The sequence below is a fragment of the Clarias gariepinus genome, unplaced genomic scaffold, assembly GCF_024256425.1.
Source record: "Clarias gariepinus isolate MV-2021 ecotype Netherlands unplaced genomic scaffold, CGAR_prim_01v2 scaffold_32, whole genome shotgun sequence".
NCBI classification, from domain to species: domain Eukaryota; kingdom Metazoa; phylum Chordata; class Actinopteri; order Siluriformes; family Clariidae; genus Clarias; species Clarias gariepinus.
This window is the reverse complement of record NW_026520999.1, coordinates 586,059-605,000: the sequence shown is the minus strand read 5'-3', so window position 1 is coordinate 605,000 and position 18,942 is coordinate 586,059. Positions and strand designations below refer to the sequence as shown.

General features: G+C 41.7%; 1 protein-coding gene across 1 annotated transcript in view; it reads right to left on the bottom strand.

Annotated features, from left to right (window-relative positions):
* The window catches only part of cacna1aa (calcium channel, voltage-dependent, P/Q type, alpha 1A subunit, a), a 153,919-nt gene that overhangs the window by 27,214 nt on the left and 107,763 nt on the right, over positions 1–18,942 (bottom strand). Inside the window, exons 40-43 of the mRNA XM_053490796.1 lie at positions 16,516–16,619; positions 5,730–5,836; positions 3,946–4,081; positions 2,272–2,385 (exon numbers count right to left, since the gene is read on the bottom strand). Of these exons, the coding sequence (XP_053346771.1) occupies positions 2,272–2,385; positions 3,946–4,081; positions 5,730–5,836; positions 16,516–16,619 (461 nt within the window). The remainder of the gene's footprint in view (positions 1–2,271; positions 2,386–3,945; positions 4,082–5,729; positions 5,837–16,515; positions 16,620–18,942) is intronic.

The following is an 18,942-nucleotide window of genomic DNA, read 5'->3' as shown; positions in this document are numbered from 1 at the left end:
CCCAGGACCATGGGTGTCCTGACAAAGGCTTGCACCTCGTATTGATTTGTTGGCCGACGAGTGTGTGGTGTTCAGATCTAATACAGTATCTCTCCTGTGAGGAGGGAGCTTCTGTCTCAGGCGCAGGGGACGACATTCCATCCCCAGCCCGAGCCCTTCTACCTTCACGTCTGGCTCCAGAGGGGGACCAGTAAAGAGAGGCTGGTCTTCCAGCCAGTGTAATTGAAACTATACTAAGTACCAGGACTCCCTACACTTATGAAGAACTTATACACTCAAATGGAGTGTATTGTATTATGGTGCATAGTAAAACATGTAGACCCAGTCCATTGCCAATATGTTTCAGTGCTGGAGTTTCTACAAGAAAATTTACCTCAGGCTTATGCCCCAGTATTCTCAGAACGTACGTAGCCGCTATTTCGGCTTGTTATGATGTGAATGATGGGGTTTCTGTGGAAAGCACCCTTAAGTTGCCCGCTTTATTTATGGAACTAAACGGTTGAGGCCTGACACCCCTTTTGAACCACTAGAGTTAGCGCCTGTCATGGTTCTGACCCTTGAGATGTTTTTTCTCATGGCCGTTACTTCTCTGAAGAGACTTCTGTCTTGCCAAGACTTTGCCCCGGGCTAGGCAAAGCTATTCTGCAACCTCACCCTAACTATCTTCTGAAGGTTCCATTCTCGACTATGCACCAAGTTGTTCTCGAAGCCTCTGTCCCCCGCCATTTACAGCTCTGGAGCAGGAATGGCTTTACTTACTGTGTCCAGTTTGTGCTCTTTAGATTTACAGTACATCCACCGCGCTAGCCAATGGCGTAAATCAGAGCAAGTTCTTATATGTTATGGCGGCTGCAGCCGAAGAGGGGCCCTCACATTGGGTGAGAGATGCTATTGCTCCTGCCGACGAGGTGCGTGGTCACACTTCACCTCTAGGAGTCAGGGCTCATTCGATCAATTGCACTCGCAAGAGGTGTCCCCTTGCAGCAAGTGTGTGATGCGGCAGGTTGGTCCTCTCAGCACACAGTTAATTAATTAATTAACATTTGTCAGATTTTATAGTTTGGATGTCCATGCTACTCAGCATCCCAGCATCCCAAAGTAATGTCTAAGAGGCTATTGTGCGCACACTACATAACCCTGGGGGTCCAGACACTTGCAGTGCGGTGGCGTTGGTACTCTTGTTCCCATAGCATTTTCATGCAGCATCAAGTGTAGTTTTTGAAAGGGAACGTCTCGGGTTATTTTGCTGAAACCCTGTTCCCTGTGACTGGACCTCCTTTCAGACAAAAACTGACCTACGGACGTTTCAGGTTCATGCCTATTTATAATTTCCAAAGGCACCTAATCAAATGACGTCACCTGACCGAGGTTATATATGCCAACATTTTCGGCATGTTTGACACACATTCGTCAACAACCGCTCGTGCAAAGGGCATTCCCATAGCGTTTTTATGGAACAAGGTTACAGCAAAGTAACCTGAGACGTTTTTCTTTAACAAGAAAATAATTCTAAAATCATCAATTTCTGTTGTCTTCTGAGGTCGTGCAGGTCTTTTGGTGTTGCTGAGCCCGCCAGTGCATTCCTACTTTTCAAGAATGCACCAAATTGTTGATTTGACCTTTTAAAGGTTCTGCTGATAGGTCTGTTTGTTTTTTTAGGCTAATGATCAGCACCTCTCTGAACTGCATATCGAGAGATACCATGAACAGATTCATCAACTCTAGACCTTTTATCTGCTTAATTTGTCAGAAAATAATCGAGAAACAGAAAAAAAATTCAGAAATTGTGTCACTGGCCAGATACATAGAATCCTAGAGGTTACTCAGTGGTTAAGGCATTGGACGACAGACGAAAAGGTCCCAGATTTCAGGGTCACAAAGTTGCCACTGTTAGTCAAGTTGCTTTGGATAAGGGCTTCTGCTGTGAATGTCATGTAAGACACTAAATATTTTTCTTGTACATCTATACAAGATTTGGAATAGTATCATTGGATTATTTGTGAAAAAGTCTCAAAAATGCTTTAAAATTTTTTATTTTATTATATATATTATCATGCTGTACTAGCATGGTCTCACAACACATTATGGTGATCTTTGTCTAGAATTGTTTTAGAGAATGTTTTATTATCATTTGACAATGAATTTTCATTTTCAAAGATGAAAGTAATGAAAAAAGAAGAAGGGTAATGAGAGACTGTGAAAAATAAAGACAAAAGGGAACAATGATGAAAGACAGGCAAAAGCGAGAGGCTGACTTGACGAAGTGCTCACTTGGTTGTCTGCTGGGAGTCGAGGCATGGAAGCTGCCCTGCTGTGGCCTTCCATTTGCAGGAAGGGCTCAGTGTCCGAGAACCCGTCCCGCCCCATCTCTCTCATCTCTACTGTCTGCGGAAAACAGAGTGAGAGAGAGCATGCGTGACCCCCGCAGACAGAACGACAGCTTACTAAGGAGATGTATGATGGAACAGTCCCGCCTCAACTGCGTCTTAATATCTCACTACTCATTGTAAATGGCCTTATAAATGTTTATCATAAGGAACACCTGAACATTCATGCAGTTATCCTTTAGCTAATCATGTATAAGCAGCACAATGCAGAACATGCACAAAGTCATCCAGAGCCTAATAAAAAAGTTGCACACTCAAAAATTTTGTTCGAGTGCCTTTAGTTTTGATTATACACTCTCTGTGGAGTCCAGGTCATGTGTGAAAATTATTTCTCATGCTCACAGAGCCATTCCCTCACGCTCTCTTCCACTGAGTCCTGGAATATGCACGTGCCATCAGAGAAGAGAAACTCCATCGATGTGATACTCTGGTGATTCGGTACACTCAGGTGGTCAGCTGACTTCATTTTATTGCCCCATAACGTTACTGAGTCTAGACCTGAGTAACTGATCAACCCCAGATCATAACACTGTCTCCAGAGGCTTGTACAGTGGACACTATGCATGATGGGTGCATCGCTTCATGTGCTTTCCTTCTCACCCTGACACGCCCATCACTCTGGGATAGGGTCAGTCTGGACTCATCAGGTCACATGACCTTTTTCCATCACTCCAAAGTCCAGTCTTTATGCTCTCTAGCAAACTGAAGCCTTTTTTTCTGATAAGTCTCACTAAGAAGTGGTTGTATTATGGACACACAGCTGTTTAGTCCCAATCCTGTGAGATCTCATCACATTGTGTGTGGGTGTTTGTGTGTGTGTGTGTGTGTTTGGAAATTTTCTTTGGACTTTTTTTTACCATACATTGAAACAAACTATACACCTATAGTTCAAGCGATCGCCAATCACACTCATTTACAATGTGTTTCTGACCACATTCTGTGAAGTTGGGGTTCATTACTATCCTTGCAGGTTTAATTAATGTGTTACATATTGGACATATTGTGCTGCTGCTACATGATTGGCTGATTCTCTATCAGAGCTGGACGGGAGTGTATTAATGCTTGACCATGTGGAAGACCAGAGAGGTTCAAACATCCCTGTGAGACAGCAATGAATGTGCACATAAGATGAAATGAGCTTTTACTGTCAGACAGAGAAACTGGAAGTAAAACAGGAGAAACAATGAGTGTGTGCGAGTTTTAGACAGCAGCTTGGATCACAGAATTGCCTGTATCTCTCATTTAAAAAACGAAAAATTTTATGACTCTAAAATCCTTCAGACAGATTAATCCTGCAGAGTAGATTAATAAAGTCCCAAAGTATTTCAACAACAACTGCCACTTACTGTCACTCCTAAAAATACACACAGATTATAAAGTGTATACTGTACATAAGATTATACACTCAGCCACATAAAGCACAAAATCTCTGTGTGCATCTTTATTGGAATCACAAGTTAATGTTTGTCTGTATGGGAAGGTGTTGAAACTATTTCTGTGTGTATAATAGTGCATATAAAGGTCTTGTGATTGTGCTGAGAGTGTGTATTCAGGTTACCTGCAATGTGGGTCGATTTTCAGACATGTCCACTGATCCCTGGCCTTCCGGGCTCCAGCTCCCTGCTTTCTGAGACATCTCCTGAGCTCTGGCTGTCACCCATGACTGGCTCTCCGGGATGCCGCCATCCACAGCCCTAACCATATACACAGCTAGATTGCTTTTCTCCTTTATACACTAATAACAATCATTACTGCTTCTGATGTTCGATGCCCAAAACTTCACTGATATTTAGATTAATGTCCTATACCCACACACATTTGGCAAGAGTCTGTTGATTATCTAGAACTTTGCAAATGAAAGATTTTTTTGTAGCTGGACTTGCCACAGAGTATCACATCATGACTGTAGAAGGCATGTGGCCTCCTATATGTTTATTCATATGTCAGTCTCATTCATGATCAGACACATATAATGTAAGAAGTTGTATCAGTAGTATAAAGTAGTAGTATAAAATTTGAACACAAGATCTTTAACATAAGGACATAAACATTACTGTAGAGAGACATAATTGAGAGAATGAGGATGCTGGCTATATATTACTTAGCTAACCACCTTAAACTTGTGCTTGGTAGGAATGGGCCGAATGTGCTGAAAATGTGGCTCTGGGTTTTTATACAGTATTACCCCCACAATTATCAGATCAACACAGAGCTCCAGGGTGAATTATATGATTCATGATCAAGGGATTTGTGACAGCTTACATAGACCCTGAATTAAAGAAAATAATAAAATAAAATAAAAGGACATTATGACAGTAAGTCTGTCAAACCCACAGTAAGCCTATTAACAACTACTGACCACTAAAGGACCAGGAGTGAGGCTGGAAGTAAGCATCTTTGACATCTTTCCTCTTCTTCTCTTTCTCCCCCTCTTTCTCTTTCCTCTCTCCTCCTGTCCCCCCCTTTCACTCTTTCTCTCTCTCTCTGTCGAGCTACACATGTCGTTCCTGAGCTGCCAGTGATCCAGACTCCCTCTGCCCTCCGGACCTGTCTGACCCATCCTGGTGCCCCGCTTCTGGCTGAAGATCTCGTCACATGGATGCCCCGTGTGTCTCTTTGGGATGCGTCTGGTGTCTGGGGATGATTCTCTCTACCTAGAAAATGGTTCTGGCCTTGACTGGTGTTGGCAACTGTTTCTCTGGGGACTTGACAGTTCGATAGTTCATGACTGGAACTTCTTACAAGTCTACCTGGGTCTTCAATAACTACCTGGACTCCATATTAACATCAATTAACATCAGCTATTATAGCTGAACTGCCTCCCACCCTACATACTGTATAAATGCAGATCATTTACTGCTTTCTGTTTCACCCAAATGAGGATGGGTTCCCTGTTGAGTCTGGTTCCTCTCAAGGTTTCTTCCTATTACCATCTCAGGGAGTTTTTCCTTGCCACTGTCGCCCTCGGCTTGCTCACCAGGGACAAACTGACCATTTTGATTCATACAAATTCACATTTCATACAAACCTAAATAATTCTTTTGACTGTGTAAAGCTGCTTTGCGGCAATGATAATTGCTAAAAGCGCTATACAAATATAATTGAATTGAATTAAATTGAATTAAGCAGAAAGAGCTCTAATCTTTCTAATCCACAATCGAACATGTGCGTTGGTAGCGTCAGTTTTCAAGGAATTATACACTTTTTAAAAATATGTTTGCAACAAATTAATTATGAGAAGTACACTTATTCCTTTGTATTCTGATGTATATTTTCCCTGTCTGTCCAATAAAAAAAAGCAAAAGCACTGGACCAAAACATGACCAAAAAACATCTACTTACAAGTTATTAGGGTCCAGTCGTGGTGCAGAAAGGCCATTGAGTCCCTGACCAGCATTCTGTGTTGGTGATGGTGCCTCCAGGCGCTGAAACATTAATGGCGTTCGATTCTGTGTAAGATACAACATGGCCTATAGCTGGTATCAGGCAAGCAGATGGAAAAATGGGGGGGGTGTTTAGGGCTGTGTGTGTGTGTGTGTGTGGTAGTGGACAAAGGGGGTGGGGGTGGAAATAGAAGGCATCCCAGGTGCAAATGGGATTAGATCCAACAGCAACACAAGGCAGTTAAATTGCTCAGCCAAGAGGAATTCTGGGATTTGGTGTCTGGTGAGTCAATGAAGTGAACCTGTGAGCCAAGCTGTAAGAAGAATGTTAATGGTAGAATGCTGAGAATTCATTTACTTTGGTCAGGCTGGTAAATGAATGACACTGGCAACCAGTCGGGTGGATAAAAACCATGATGTCTCATATTTCTAATTACTCAGACGGGCTGCAGCATGTAGCATTATGGCTACAATATAACGGAAGAATTATTAAAAAAGATTATATTTGATGTATTGTTATTAGAATTAAATTCAAATTTTGTTTACTTCCTTTATTAATAAGCAAAACTGTTGACTTAAATAAAATCCTTAGAAGAGGCCTCATTTATTTATCTGTTTCTGTAAATGTCGCAACACCAACCAGAACAAAAATCTTCCACTAAATCAATAGAAAGGATGATTTTCTTTTTACTTGTATGTATGTGTATAAATCTCATAAAAATGCACAAAAATGCGAAACATCTTCCATCAGCTAAGTTCTGTGTTTACGGCTTATGGCCCTGCACAAACAGACCATCGCATCCTCCATTTCTTTTTTGTCATTTTATTTGTTTCAATGTATGATTTTGTATTGGTTTGCTTTCTTTTGTTCTTTTTTTTTCTTCTTTTTTTTCTTATTAATTGTTTTAATATTTCTTAATATTATATAATAATAATATATAATATATTTCAGCTGTTTTTTACTAGATAAAAGATACATGTTACATGTTAAACAGTATCATTAACGGATTTTAACTGGTTATGCATTGTGTTAGTGATGTACTTTTACACTGGTCTTGGCAAAATTATACAATTCTGTACAATTATACAATATACTTAATTAAAGCCACTTTACCACATAGAAGCACAAAGTGCTGTGATGAGCCAAAGATACAAAACTGTACAACGGACTGTATCAGGACACATCCGGAGGCTAAAAATACGCAATACACTCGTCATTCAGCTATTTAAACAACATAGACTATTCCTTGCTGTATCGTTAAAAGATTTGTGTTTCTATTCTGTAAGCATCTGATCATCAATTATAGCATTTCCTATTAAAAAATAATATGACATTAAAATTATGTTAATCATAGCAGTAGGAGACATGACCAAATAAAACATTTAAAAAAAAACCTATGTAACTTAGAGTTAGGGTTACACTTTATGAAGTAAATATATAGTTATAAAAATATATGTCTTAAAGCATAAAACATCATGATTCATTTAAATGGGTCATGAAATATTTACATGGTAACAAAAAATATCACAGTCAGGTTTTCTCCTTAGTGCCATAAGATAGCGGACGCATACACAGACTTTTGGGTTTTAAAGACTCTTGTTTTAACATTGCTTTCTGTTTCCATCATTAGTGTCAATTGCACTTTCTGTTTTATTTAAAAGTCACTTGCTGTTTTGAATTTATGTAAAGTATTATGCTAATATTGTATAAGCTCCATGTTTCTTAGGTGTCAAATTTTAAATGTGGTCGTGCTTTATACACCTTTACAAGGTGCTCAGCTCACTGTATGATGATAAACATTTGTTTGCCCCTGCATCTATAACTCATGGCACTATTATCTAGTACAATAGGAATGAATAAAGAGACAATTACAATGTACTCTTCTTACAATTTGGATTAAGTGACCTTGCAACATGAAATAAAATTAAAACTTTTAATTTAATTTAACCCCAAAACTGTCAAATGTTTAGTTTGTGTTTTGACAAACAATTTAAATAATAACAAATAAAAATAAAGCAGAAACAGTCTAAAACATTTCATATATATATATATATATGTATATATATATATATATATATATATATATATATATATATATATAATTTTTAAAATAATAAAAAATATAATTAATAATACAGAATCTAAAACACAATCACAGTGCACGGCACAAAAAAAAATCCCTTGGGGATGCCCTTTAGAGACTTTGGTAGTACATCTAACTGTACAAGTCTAAATACATTAAGCCAGATTTTAAGGCAAAACAGTTTTTAAAACATTATCAGGAATATAATTAGAAGTGTAAGTTCTTGGAAGCTGGTAGAACATCAGAGAGGTGTAAGAGTGATGTAAGAATGAGGATGTGCGAAATCAGCAATCATATTGGTCATTGTGGTTGATGGAAGAATACCCTCAACAGGAAGAAGGGAATCAAAACTTCTGTACTAGAAGACCTTAAAATAATCACAGAAACCTAAAGACACTGTGGGTATGAAATGATTTGTATCTCAGATACAAACATATTTTCCCACTCTTCTTTGCAGAATGGTTTTAATTCAGCCACACTGAAGGGTTTTCAAGCATGAACAGCCTGTTTAAAGATCCTAATCAGATTTAAGTCTGGATTTGACCAGGCCATTTCAAAACCAAAATTTTGCTCTTTTTTCACCCATTCAGAGGTGGTGTGGTTGCTGGTGTGTTTCATTTTCCTGCCGCCTAACCCGAGTGTGCTTGCTCTTGGGGTCACAAACTGATGGCCAGACATTCTCTTTTATGATTTTTTTGGTAGAGCGCAGAATTCATGGTTGCATTAATTATGGCAAGGTGTCCAAGTCCTGAAGCTGCAAAGCCCCAGACCATCACACTACCATCACCATGTTTGACTGTTGGTATGGTGTTCTTTTTATGAAATGATGTGTTAGTGTTACGCCAGTAAAATGGAACATACACCCATTCAACTTTTGTCTCATCGGTCTACAAAATATTTGCCCAAAAGATTTTTCTTGGCAAATGCGAGGCATGCCTTTGTTTTTTTTTTTTTGTTTTTTTTTGTCAGCAGTGTCTTTCAGCTTGGAACTCTCCCATGGATGCCATTTTTGCCCCTCATTTTCTTATTGTTGAATCATGAGTACTGACCTTAACTAAGGCGAGTGAGGCCTGCAGGTCTTTAGATGTTCTTCTTTTATGAGCTCCTGGATGAAGCGTCATTGTATAAACTCTTGGAGTAATTGTGGTCAGCCAGGTGCTCCTGGGAGAGTTTGTCTCGGGTTACTTTGCTGTAACCCTGTTGCCTGAAAAGGCGGGAACGAGATGCTGCGTGAAAACACTATGGGAAACATCTTGTCATGTTGCCGGTTGTGAAGCATGTGTGTATCAAACACGCCAAATTTTTGGCTTATATAACCTCGGTCGGGTGACGTCATCTGATAAGACGCACCTGCGGGTTATAAATAGGAGTGAACCGGAAACATTCCTCAGATTGATTTGTCTGAACGGACGTCTGGTCACGTAGGCAGTGTGGCATTGGGACGCAGCATCTCGTTCCCGCCTTTTCAGGGAACAGGGTTACAGCAAAGTAACCCGAGACGTTCCCTTTTAAAGGCTATACTCGATGCTGCGTGAAAACGCCGCCACACTGCAAGTGTCTGGAAGGTTGTGTGGCGTGTGCGGACAAGGCCGAGAAGGTCTCAGAACTATGTCTGGGTAGCTGACTCAAGGACCCGTGAGCCCGGAGTAGCATGAACTATAAATGTAACAAATGTATGCGGAGAGGACAACCCTCCGCGTCACACACTTGCTGCAGGGGAATACCTCTTGCTAGTGCAATAGATGAGGCGATCCCCCTGGTTAAATGAGCCCTGATTCCTAGAGGTGAAGTGAGCCCACGCGCCTCATAGGAGAGGGCAATAGCCCAGTGTAGTGGCGGCTGCCCCCCCCCCCGGTTGCGGCCCCAGACCATGTAAAAGCTGCTCTGACTTACGCCCTTAGCTGATGCGGTGGACGTAAATCTAAAGAGCACGTACTGGACACAGTAAGTGAAGTCTCTCCTGCTCCGAAGCTGTAAAGGCGGAGGACAGAAGGCTTCAAAAACAATAGGGTGCGTGTTGGCAAATGTGTGCGGAGAGGACCAACCCTCCGCGTCACACACTTGCTGCAGGGGAATACCTCTTGCTAGTGCAATAGATGAGGCGATCCCCCTGGTTGAATAAGCCCTGATTCCTAGAGGCGAAGTGAGCCCACGCGCCTCATAGGAGAGGACAATAGGCATCTCTCACGCAGCTTGCGGCCCAAAAACATGTCAAAGCTGCTTTGACTTACGCCACTGGTAAAAGCAATGGATTTAAATCTGAAGAGCAAGTACTGGACACAGTAAGTGAAGTCTCTCCTGCTCTGAAGCTGTAAAGGCGGAGGACAGAAGGCTTTAAAAACAATAGGGTGCATGTTGGGAATGGAACTTTCGGAAGATAGTTTAGTGAGGATGCAAAATGGCCCTAACTAGCCCAGGGGCAAAGTCTAGGCAGGATGGGGAGACTGACAGATATCCGATCCTCTTAGAGAGGTAACGGCCATTTAGAAAAACCATCTTGAGGGTCAGAAACCTGAGGCGCTGACTCTAGTGGTTCAACAAGGGGGCACAAGCCCGAGGACAAATTTTCCTGCAGAAACTCCAGCACTGAAACAATTCGGCAGTGGACTGGGTCTACCTGCTTCGTCATGCACCAACTTTCAAATACATTCCATGTGAGGGTATACAGTAAGCTCTTCTAGGGAAGGCAGCCCTAGCACTTAGAATAGTCTTAATTATGCTGGCTGGAAGACCAGCTTGACTTAGTTGTTCCCGTTCAGAGACCACCAAGGCGTCCAGACCCAGGGGCTGGACAGAATGTAAGTCGCCCTGAGGGACAAGTACCTGGTGCGCTAGCTATTTAGCGGCGCGAGCACAGTCCACCCTGGCGATTAATATATGAGACTGCCATAGTGTTGTCCATCCGCACTAGGACAGGGTAGTCTCAACTGCTGGAGGAAGTGCTTTAGGGCCAGAAATAGAGCCATCATTTCGAGGCAATTGATGTGCCGTGTGAGAAGATGGCCTCTCCAGCTCCCTTGGGCTGGACGGTCATCTAAGACCGCACCCCAGCCCATGAGGAAAGCGTCTGTCGTTAGCATCTGCGACGACAAGACGAACTTAGAGTGGCACCCAGAGTCGGAAACTGGGGTCTTATTGGGGATTGGCCCTAGAGTGAAATCCCCTGGTTCTTAGCCACAACTGAAATGCTCTTATGTGCAGAAGGCCCAAAGGTGTCACTGTGGATACAGCTGCCATGAGAGCTAAGATCTCTGAAAGTGATGGTCACTTTCTGGTCTAGCTTGATTTCCTTGAGGGTGTTGAGAATGGATTCGACACGTGAGGGAGACAGCTGTGCCCGCTTACGCTTGAATCCCATGTGACACCCAAATATGTTGTCCTCTGAACAGGAAAGAGCACGCTTTCATGGCGTTGGATCTCAATCCTAAGAAACAAAGATGAACTAGGACGACATGCTGATGTCGAAGCGCTAGCTACTGAGACTGGGCCAGCCAGTCATGTAATTCAAATACGGATGCTCTGGAGTCGTACAGATGGGGCAGTAAAAAATGCGCGTCAGAGGGACAGGAATCTCATGGCGACTCGCGGCAGTGCGCGAGATTTTAAGAGACGCCATGTCTCAGACCAGTAGGTGGCAGTCATGTGTCAGGTGGCAGTTCTCAGGCGCAGATTAAAACAAACTAATAAAGTAAACATGTGGAAATCACATTTACTGTAATATTTTCAGTTTTTAATGTCATAACTTTATATTGTGAGGTTTTATTGTAAAAAAAACAAAAAATCAAAAGCTATTAAAAGTCATTTCATTAAAATAGCAGCGTTCCAGATTGGTTGCCAAGTCGGGTGCGTGCGGGACAGCAGCCTTCATACACATTAGTTAAAAAAAAATCACTAGATTGGTTTTAGGTCGAGTTTTATTATGTTTGTGTCAATCTTTATTTTAATATATATGCATATATTTAAATATATAGGCAAGATCTGGGTCGCCAACCTGCGGCTCTTTCATGCCTCTTAATTCCGCAGCCGTGCTCCTTTGCGCACCGGTAGAAGGAGAGGGCGCCTAACTAGTGAGCTTCGGAGTGAGCGAGGAGAGATAGTAAGTTGGGCGTGACAATATGTAGTAATAGTCATTTATAGTCATTAAAGTCGTTTTAGTCGTTTAAAGTAATTATAATGCATGATTTAACAGTAATATTTAGATAATAAAGTCAACACTAGTTGTGAGATTTCCAAAATAAAAGTTAACAATATTGACTTTTTAATATTGTTATTATACTCAGGCAATATAAAGATTAAGTCATATGCCAAGAAAGCATTTTTATTAACAATAGATTTACTAACCCTGCGAAAAACACCTCGGGACTTTACCAGAAAAAAAAATGCACGCAACTTTGGCAGAACCAAATAGAATAGACAAATAAACACAGTTCTTATATAGCATTAATATATAAATATATTGCATTAACAAAACTTCTCTCCTATCGCCGACTCATTTTGGAAATGAGGTACTTAATGCAAATGGAATTTCTCACATTCCTATAAATAATGTTTGCCCATAAGCAAATGCATGGGCTTTGTTAGGCCATTTTTAGGCCTTAGCCCCCCTAAATTTATGTTTAGCCCCCCCCTAAAAATTTAGCAATTAGCTCCATGAACTCAAAAATTCTTCTATCGTCTTTTTCCCCTTTACATTTGATCCTTCACGTCTTTCTGTGCATTTTTCAATCAGCTCAGCAGACAGCAGCAGTGCAGAGTGAGAAACGGAGATCAAGGTGTGTGTTTATGGATAAATTGATATATTTACATCTGTTTAGTTCTTCACTATAAATACAGTTAATAAAATATCATGAGGGAGTAATCTTTCCGTTTGAGTAAAGTTTCGCTGCATTCACCTGTCCTCACACAACTGTTTCATCCAGAGATGAGATTAAACGCTGTTTGCCAACTTTAATGTAGTGGGTTTTTTTGAAAACACTGTTACAACAACAATAATATTATTATATATAGATATTTGATTTATTTCACATCAGTCCTTCACATAAAACCTGCGTGGCTCCGCTTCCGAAAATGCACGCAACTTTGGCAGAACCCAAAGAAGAAACTTGGTGTCAAATTCTGAACAAATAGACAAATATATAAGAACTGTGTCTATTTGTTCAGAATTTATTGTAGCTGTTTTCACACAATCACTAAGTTACATGTGCATATAAACTATACTATACATTGCAGACTTTAAATGATTATACATATAATGTGCTCTGGCAGAGTTCTTCCATGTGCCACCTGGTGGGAATTCTGTGAAGTACAACACTTGGATTAAAATTGCAAGGCACGCACTCGCAGAATAGCACGGCAGTCAGAATGCTCGTTTTTAAATGCCCCATCTGTAAGAGCCAGAACTAGATCCATGTATTTTTTGTATGTTCGGGTGAGAGAGCTAGACCAAATGGAAGGACCTGATACTGGTAAGATTCGCCCCCAAAAGCGGACCTCAGGAACCTCCTGTGTTGTGGCAATATTTCTATTGATTTATTTTTAGATAGCAGTTAAGCCCGCAAAATCTAAAAATTTAACGCAGCCCCCGTTCCTCTTGGGAACCAAGAAATACCGACTGTAGTAGCCTGACTCTCTGTCTGGTAGGGGAACATGTTACATGGCCCCATTTCCCAGCAACTTCTGTCAGCAGATGCGCACTTTCCGGTTTCATGGAAGTGGAGACCACGCCATTGAAACGCCATTGGAGGGTGATGTGAGAACTGAATCCTGTAGTTTCTCTCTACAGTGCTTAGTACGCAAGGAGATATACTTGGCTCTGGTACGCTTCCACGCTGCCAGTTTCTCAAAAAGGGGCAAAGTCTGGCAGCTTGGTTAAACGGGGGGGGGGATGTTAGATGTTCGGGATCCTGAATCATGACAGGAAAAAAACAAAGAATAAACATTTTATTGGAGACTGGTGTTGCCCGAAACACCAGTGGTGGCGGAGCAAGACCACTGATCTCCTGGGGGTGCCAGGGAGAACACCAATCTTATGAGGGGTGCCCGGCTCAAAAACACTCTCCTTGTGTGTTTCACGCCTCGCAAGAGTCAGACCCGGTCGAGACTGGGTGGCCGACAGTCCCGACTCTTGAGCACGGCGGGGAAGGAATTTCCCGAAGGCTTGTTATATAACTTCGCCTCATGAACTAGTGGCAACCGAGTTAATGACATCGCCAAGTAGGCCGGGAGGCGAGATGGGGCATCAAGGAGGAATGCACGATCCTTCTCCTTGATGCCCCTGAGATTCAACCACAAGTGCCTTTCTGCGGAAATCATCGCAGCCATAAAACGGCCAATAGCACGAGTGCTTTGTTGCACGAAGTCTGTGGCCTGGCGTAATTCCAATACGCCCTACCTTGAAGGACCCTGCCAGTACTTAAGTCTCTCAGCAGGTCAACCTGGTAGGCGTGCAAAGCCGCCATGGTGTGCAATGGCGCACCAACCTGACCTGCTGCCTAAAAAGCTTTTCCCCCCAGGGAAGATAAAATGTCTACACAGCTTGAAAGGAAATAATAGCTTTTCAGGAAGGATGATGTCCCAGAAGAGAGATAGCGCTTCCACCTCAACTATATTTAAATAAATAAATAAGTTATACAGCTTGCTCCATGAAAGGGTTAACACATATGGAGATTGCTAAGAAAAGGGGAGAGAGCGTTGTTGAGGCTCCGCCCCCCGGCCACCCGACAGAACATGCCATCTATGGTTTTTTAAGTGCTTAGAGGCTATTACCATCGCGGAAGCAAGAGAGAATGTTTATCCTTGCCCATTCACAAGAAGCGCCAGGGTGCGCTTGAGAGCAGACAGAGGAATTTCCCGATCCGATGAGAACGCGAAAGAAAGGAGTTTTAAATCCGTCTCTCACTGCTCTGCCGGATGCACGAGTTTAAGCCCCAGGAATGCGCGGCGGCTCGAAGCTTCTCAAGGAATACGAGGCGCGTGCATAGCACGTAATCAAAGCAGTAAAGTGTAGAGATCGCCCCCAATATGGATTATACACACGGAGGGACATCTTGTTTAAAACTCTGCCATTATCGGTAAGTTAAACACTTATTTTGCTGGTTAGACACAGACATGCAACACAACTAGGTGAAGACAAGAATCTGAGGAATGTTTCCGGTTCACTCCTATTTATAACCTGCAGGTGCGTCTTATCAGATGACGTCACCCACCGAGGTTATATAAGCCAAAAATTTAGCATGTTTGATACACACATGCTTCACAACCGGCAACATGACAAGATGTTTCCCATAGCGTTTTCACGCAGCATCGAGTGTAGCCTTTGAAAGGGAACACCAATGTTACAAGTTTTCTCCAATTGTGCATAATGTCTCTCACCATGGTTCACTAGAGTCCCAAAGCCTTAGGAATGTCTTTGTAACTTTTTTCAGACACTTGCAGTGCGGCGGCGTTGGTATTCTCGTTACCCATAACGTTTTCATGCAGCATCCAGTGTAGCTTAAAAGGGAACGTCTCGGGTTACTTAGCTGTAACCCTGTTCCCTGAAAAAGCGGGAACAAGATGCTGCGCTCCAATGTCGCACTGCTTGTGTGCCTGGACACCCTTTCAGACAAAACTGATCAAAGGAATGTTTCCAGTTTACTCCTATTTATAACCTGCAGGTGCACTTTATCCGATGATGTCACCAGACCGAGGTTATATAAGTCAAAAATTTGGCGTGTTTGATACACACAGGCTTCACAACCGGCAACACAAAAAGATGTTCCCATGGCGTTTTCACGCAGCATCTCGTTCCTGCTTTTTCAGGGAACAGGGTTACAGCTAAGTAACCCGAGACGATCCTACTGGCCGAAGAAGATAACTTATGATTGTCTGTGTGAGGCCACGGGAACAGTGCCGTTCTGTCAACGCTTTCAAGCCAGATAATAAAAGTACATAGGACATGTACTCAGGTGGGATAACAACAACTACACACACTACACACTAAAATCACTTTTATCTGAGCAGTGAAGGAAGATGGGTTATCTAGGGTCCTGGACTGCCTGAAGAAAGATTGTGAAGAATGAGAGACATGAATTCGGGAAGGACTCTTCAAAAAAGGATTAAGGCAGGAACTAAGAGTGGAAAAGGGAAGGAAAACCAGACAGACTGTCAGATGCTTTTAAAGGCCTGAAGAGGAGCCTTCTTAGAATTTTGGACCCTGAGGTAGTTCTGCAGCTGAAATTACAGATTACAGAGAAACATGCAGGCCAGTGATTGTGTTAAGTTTACACTTAAGACTTAGAAATGTTAATAATATCCAAAATTACCCTGATGCTTCTTCAAGAAACAGAGCACTGCTTGACTCCCCAGACTTTACTGTACAAGAGTAATGAGTCCTATTTATCCTGTCTGGTGTTACCCAGAAGAGAAGAACTTCCCTTTTGAGTCTAGTTCCTTTTAAGTTTTTTTCCTTCTTAGGGAGTCACCACTGTCATCTTTGGCTTTGTCAACGAAGCTATACCTACTGTACATCTGGATTTGCAAAGCTGTTTCATGACAACGATTTAAACTGAGATTCATACACAGAAAGCAAGAGTGAAACAGCAGGAGTGATCTATAGAGGAAGGATGAAAAAGTGAAAGAGCAGAAGAGTGAGAAAGCAAAGCTGTGTGCGCATGGCTGTACCTGTTCATCTCGGAGAGCCTGAGTGCGCTTGGCTTTGCTCTGTCTGTAATACTCCATGATCATCATGGCTGCGTAAATCTTCCCCACTGTCAAGTCTGTTGCTGCTGAGAGAAGGAAAAGTTACCCTGCACGATTAGACACGGGGAGGTGGACCCTGAGCGGGGGTGGGGGGGCACTCACACTCTCTCTCTCTTACACACACACACACACACACACACACACACACACACACACATAGCATATAGTCTTTTCACAAACAGACTTGTTGGAACAATAAAATAGTTGATCTGTAATATGCTTCTTATGTTCGCAGATTGTATTGTTGGAGTAATGTCTGACTATTTTATTGATTTCCTAATAAATAAAAACACGAACTTTAGTCTGAGAGCCTGTTTTTATGCTATTCCACCTTCTGATGCTGAAGTTGAGGTATTGTGCAGTCAGTGAGCAGACCAAGAATTCCCCAAGCCGCCAATCAGTTGTTAAACACACAAACTTCCCTTTTCTTTTTCACTTCATTATTACGTTATTAAATTTATGTAAATAGTAGAAAATCCATATACTTTAGCATGATGTGTATAGCAAATTCTTCAAATCTGTTTATATAAATAGGTTTCTCTTTTTCGGGCCTGGATCTTTCTACTGGTCGCTCTTCCTGTTTCGGCACTGAGATGGATGAGCCTGTTGAGTTCCCCCTAAATACTGACTATTATTTAAATGCTGTTATTTTTTAACTCCACATTACTTATCCTGAGCACATCACTCAGAGGGAACAGAACTGCTGTAACAATCATCAAAGAAAATGGAACGTGTTCTCATTAGATCACCACTAAACTGTGAAACACTCATTAAGTTCACATGTACAGTTCAGAGGCGTCGTCGTTAAAGCTTGCTCTTCTCCTAATTCGGACTACTGTCCTTGTCTCAGTATACAAACACAGCCGGGGAACTGATCTATTAACTGAAGCATGTCAGACTCTGCCACAATATCGATAGGTAGTGATGCAGTGCAATGAAAAAGTGTTTGCCCCTTCCTGAGTTTTTTTTACACTTAAAAGATTCAGATCATCAAACTAATTTTAATATGTTTTTAAATGATGACTTCATTCATTAAGGGAAAAAGCTGTCCAAACCTGCCTAGCCCTATGTAAAAAAGTAATTGCCCCTAACCTAATAACGGGTTGTGCCGGCTTGGCAACAGCATCTTCGTTCAAGAGTTTGTGATAACTGGCACAGAGTCTTTCACATCTCAATAAAGGAATTTCAGCCACATTGATAAGCATCTTAATTAGATTTAAGTCTGACCAGGCCACTCCAAAATTTATTTTTTTTCTTTTTTTTTTAGCCATTCAGAGGTGGACTTGCTGCTGACTTGCTTGTGTCTTTTAGCGTCATTACGCAAGTGCACCTGAGCTTGAGGTCATAAACTGATCGTCAGGATTCCATCAATAATGGAAAGTCGTCCATGTTCTGAAGCTGCAAGGCCCCAGACCATCACACTTCCACGACTATGTGTGACTGTATGATGTTCCTTTTATGAAATGCTGTGTTAGTTTAATGCCAGATGTAATGGAACACACCTTTAAAAAGGTTAAACTTTTTTCTTAACAGTCCACAGTATATTTTCCCAGGAGACTTGGGGATAATCAAGATGTTTTTTTGCCAAACGTGAGACGTGCCTTTGTGTTCTTTTTGGGCAGCAGTGGCTGTTGCCACTAAACTCTCCCATTTTTGCCCCCAGTCTCTTTCTTATTGTTGAATCATGAACACTGACCTTAACTAACCCTAACCCTAACCCTAACCCTAGCTCCTTTTGGTAGGGCGGCTACTTCTGGAAAGGATCACCACAATGCCAAACTTTCTCCATTTGTGGATAATGTCTCTCACTGTCGTGCAGTGGTTCTCAAACATTTTCTGTCTTTTCCCATTTAAGGGGGTGGGTGAATTTTTAAGCCCCACTTGTCAACAAAATGATAACGAAATCAGCCAAGTTTACTATTTATTGAAATATTAATTCCTAAACCAATAAGATCAGATAACACCAAGTTCAAAACAGATAAAATACACGTGCAATTGTTATAACAGGCTTACTTCGTTACTTATCTAGAGCTTTTTTATTCAATGAAGTCGAGTGGCTTATTAACGTGACTGGGGTGTGTTGTCTCTAAGTGTCTTCTTACTTCGTTCGGTCTCATGCTATCTGCCAGAGATTTAGGACACAAAACACACACGGGTCTCTCTTCTGCCCTCCTCTGCCCCCACCATCATCATTATGAATCTAAGCGCAACATAGGCTTCATCATGTTTTTCTTTCGGTTGGCTTTTTTGTTGATTAGGCTGATGATGCTGAATCGCCTGCTTTTTTGTGGTCCATGTAACAAATGTATCCATTGACGTTATTACGCTCACTACATACAGTACGCTACT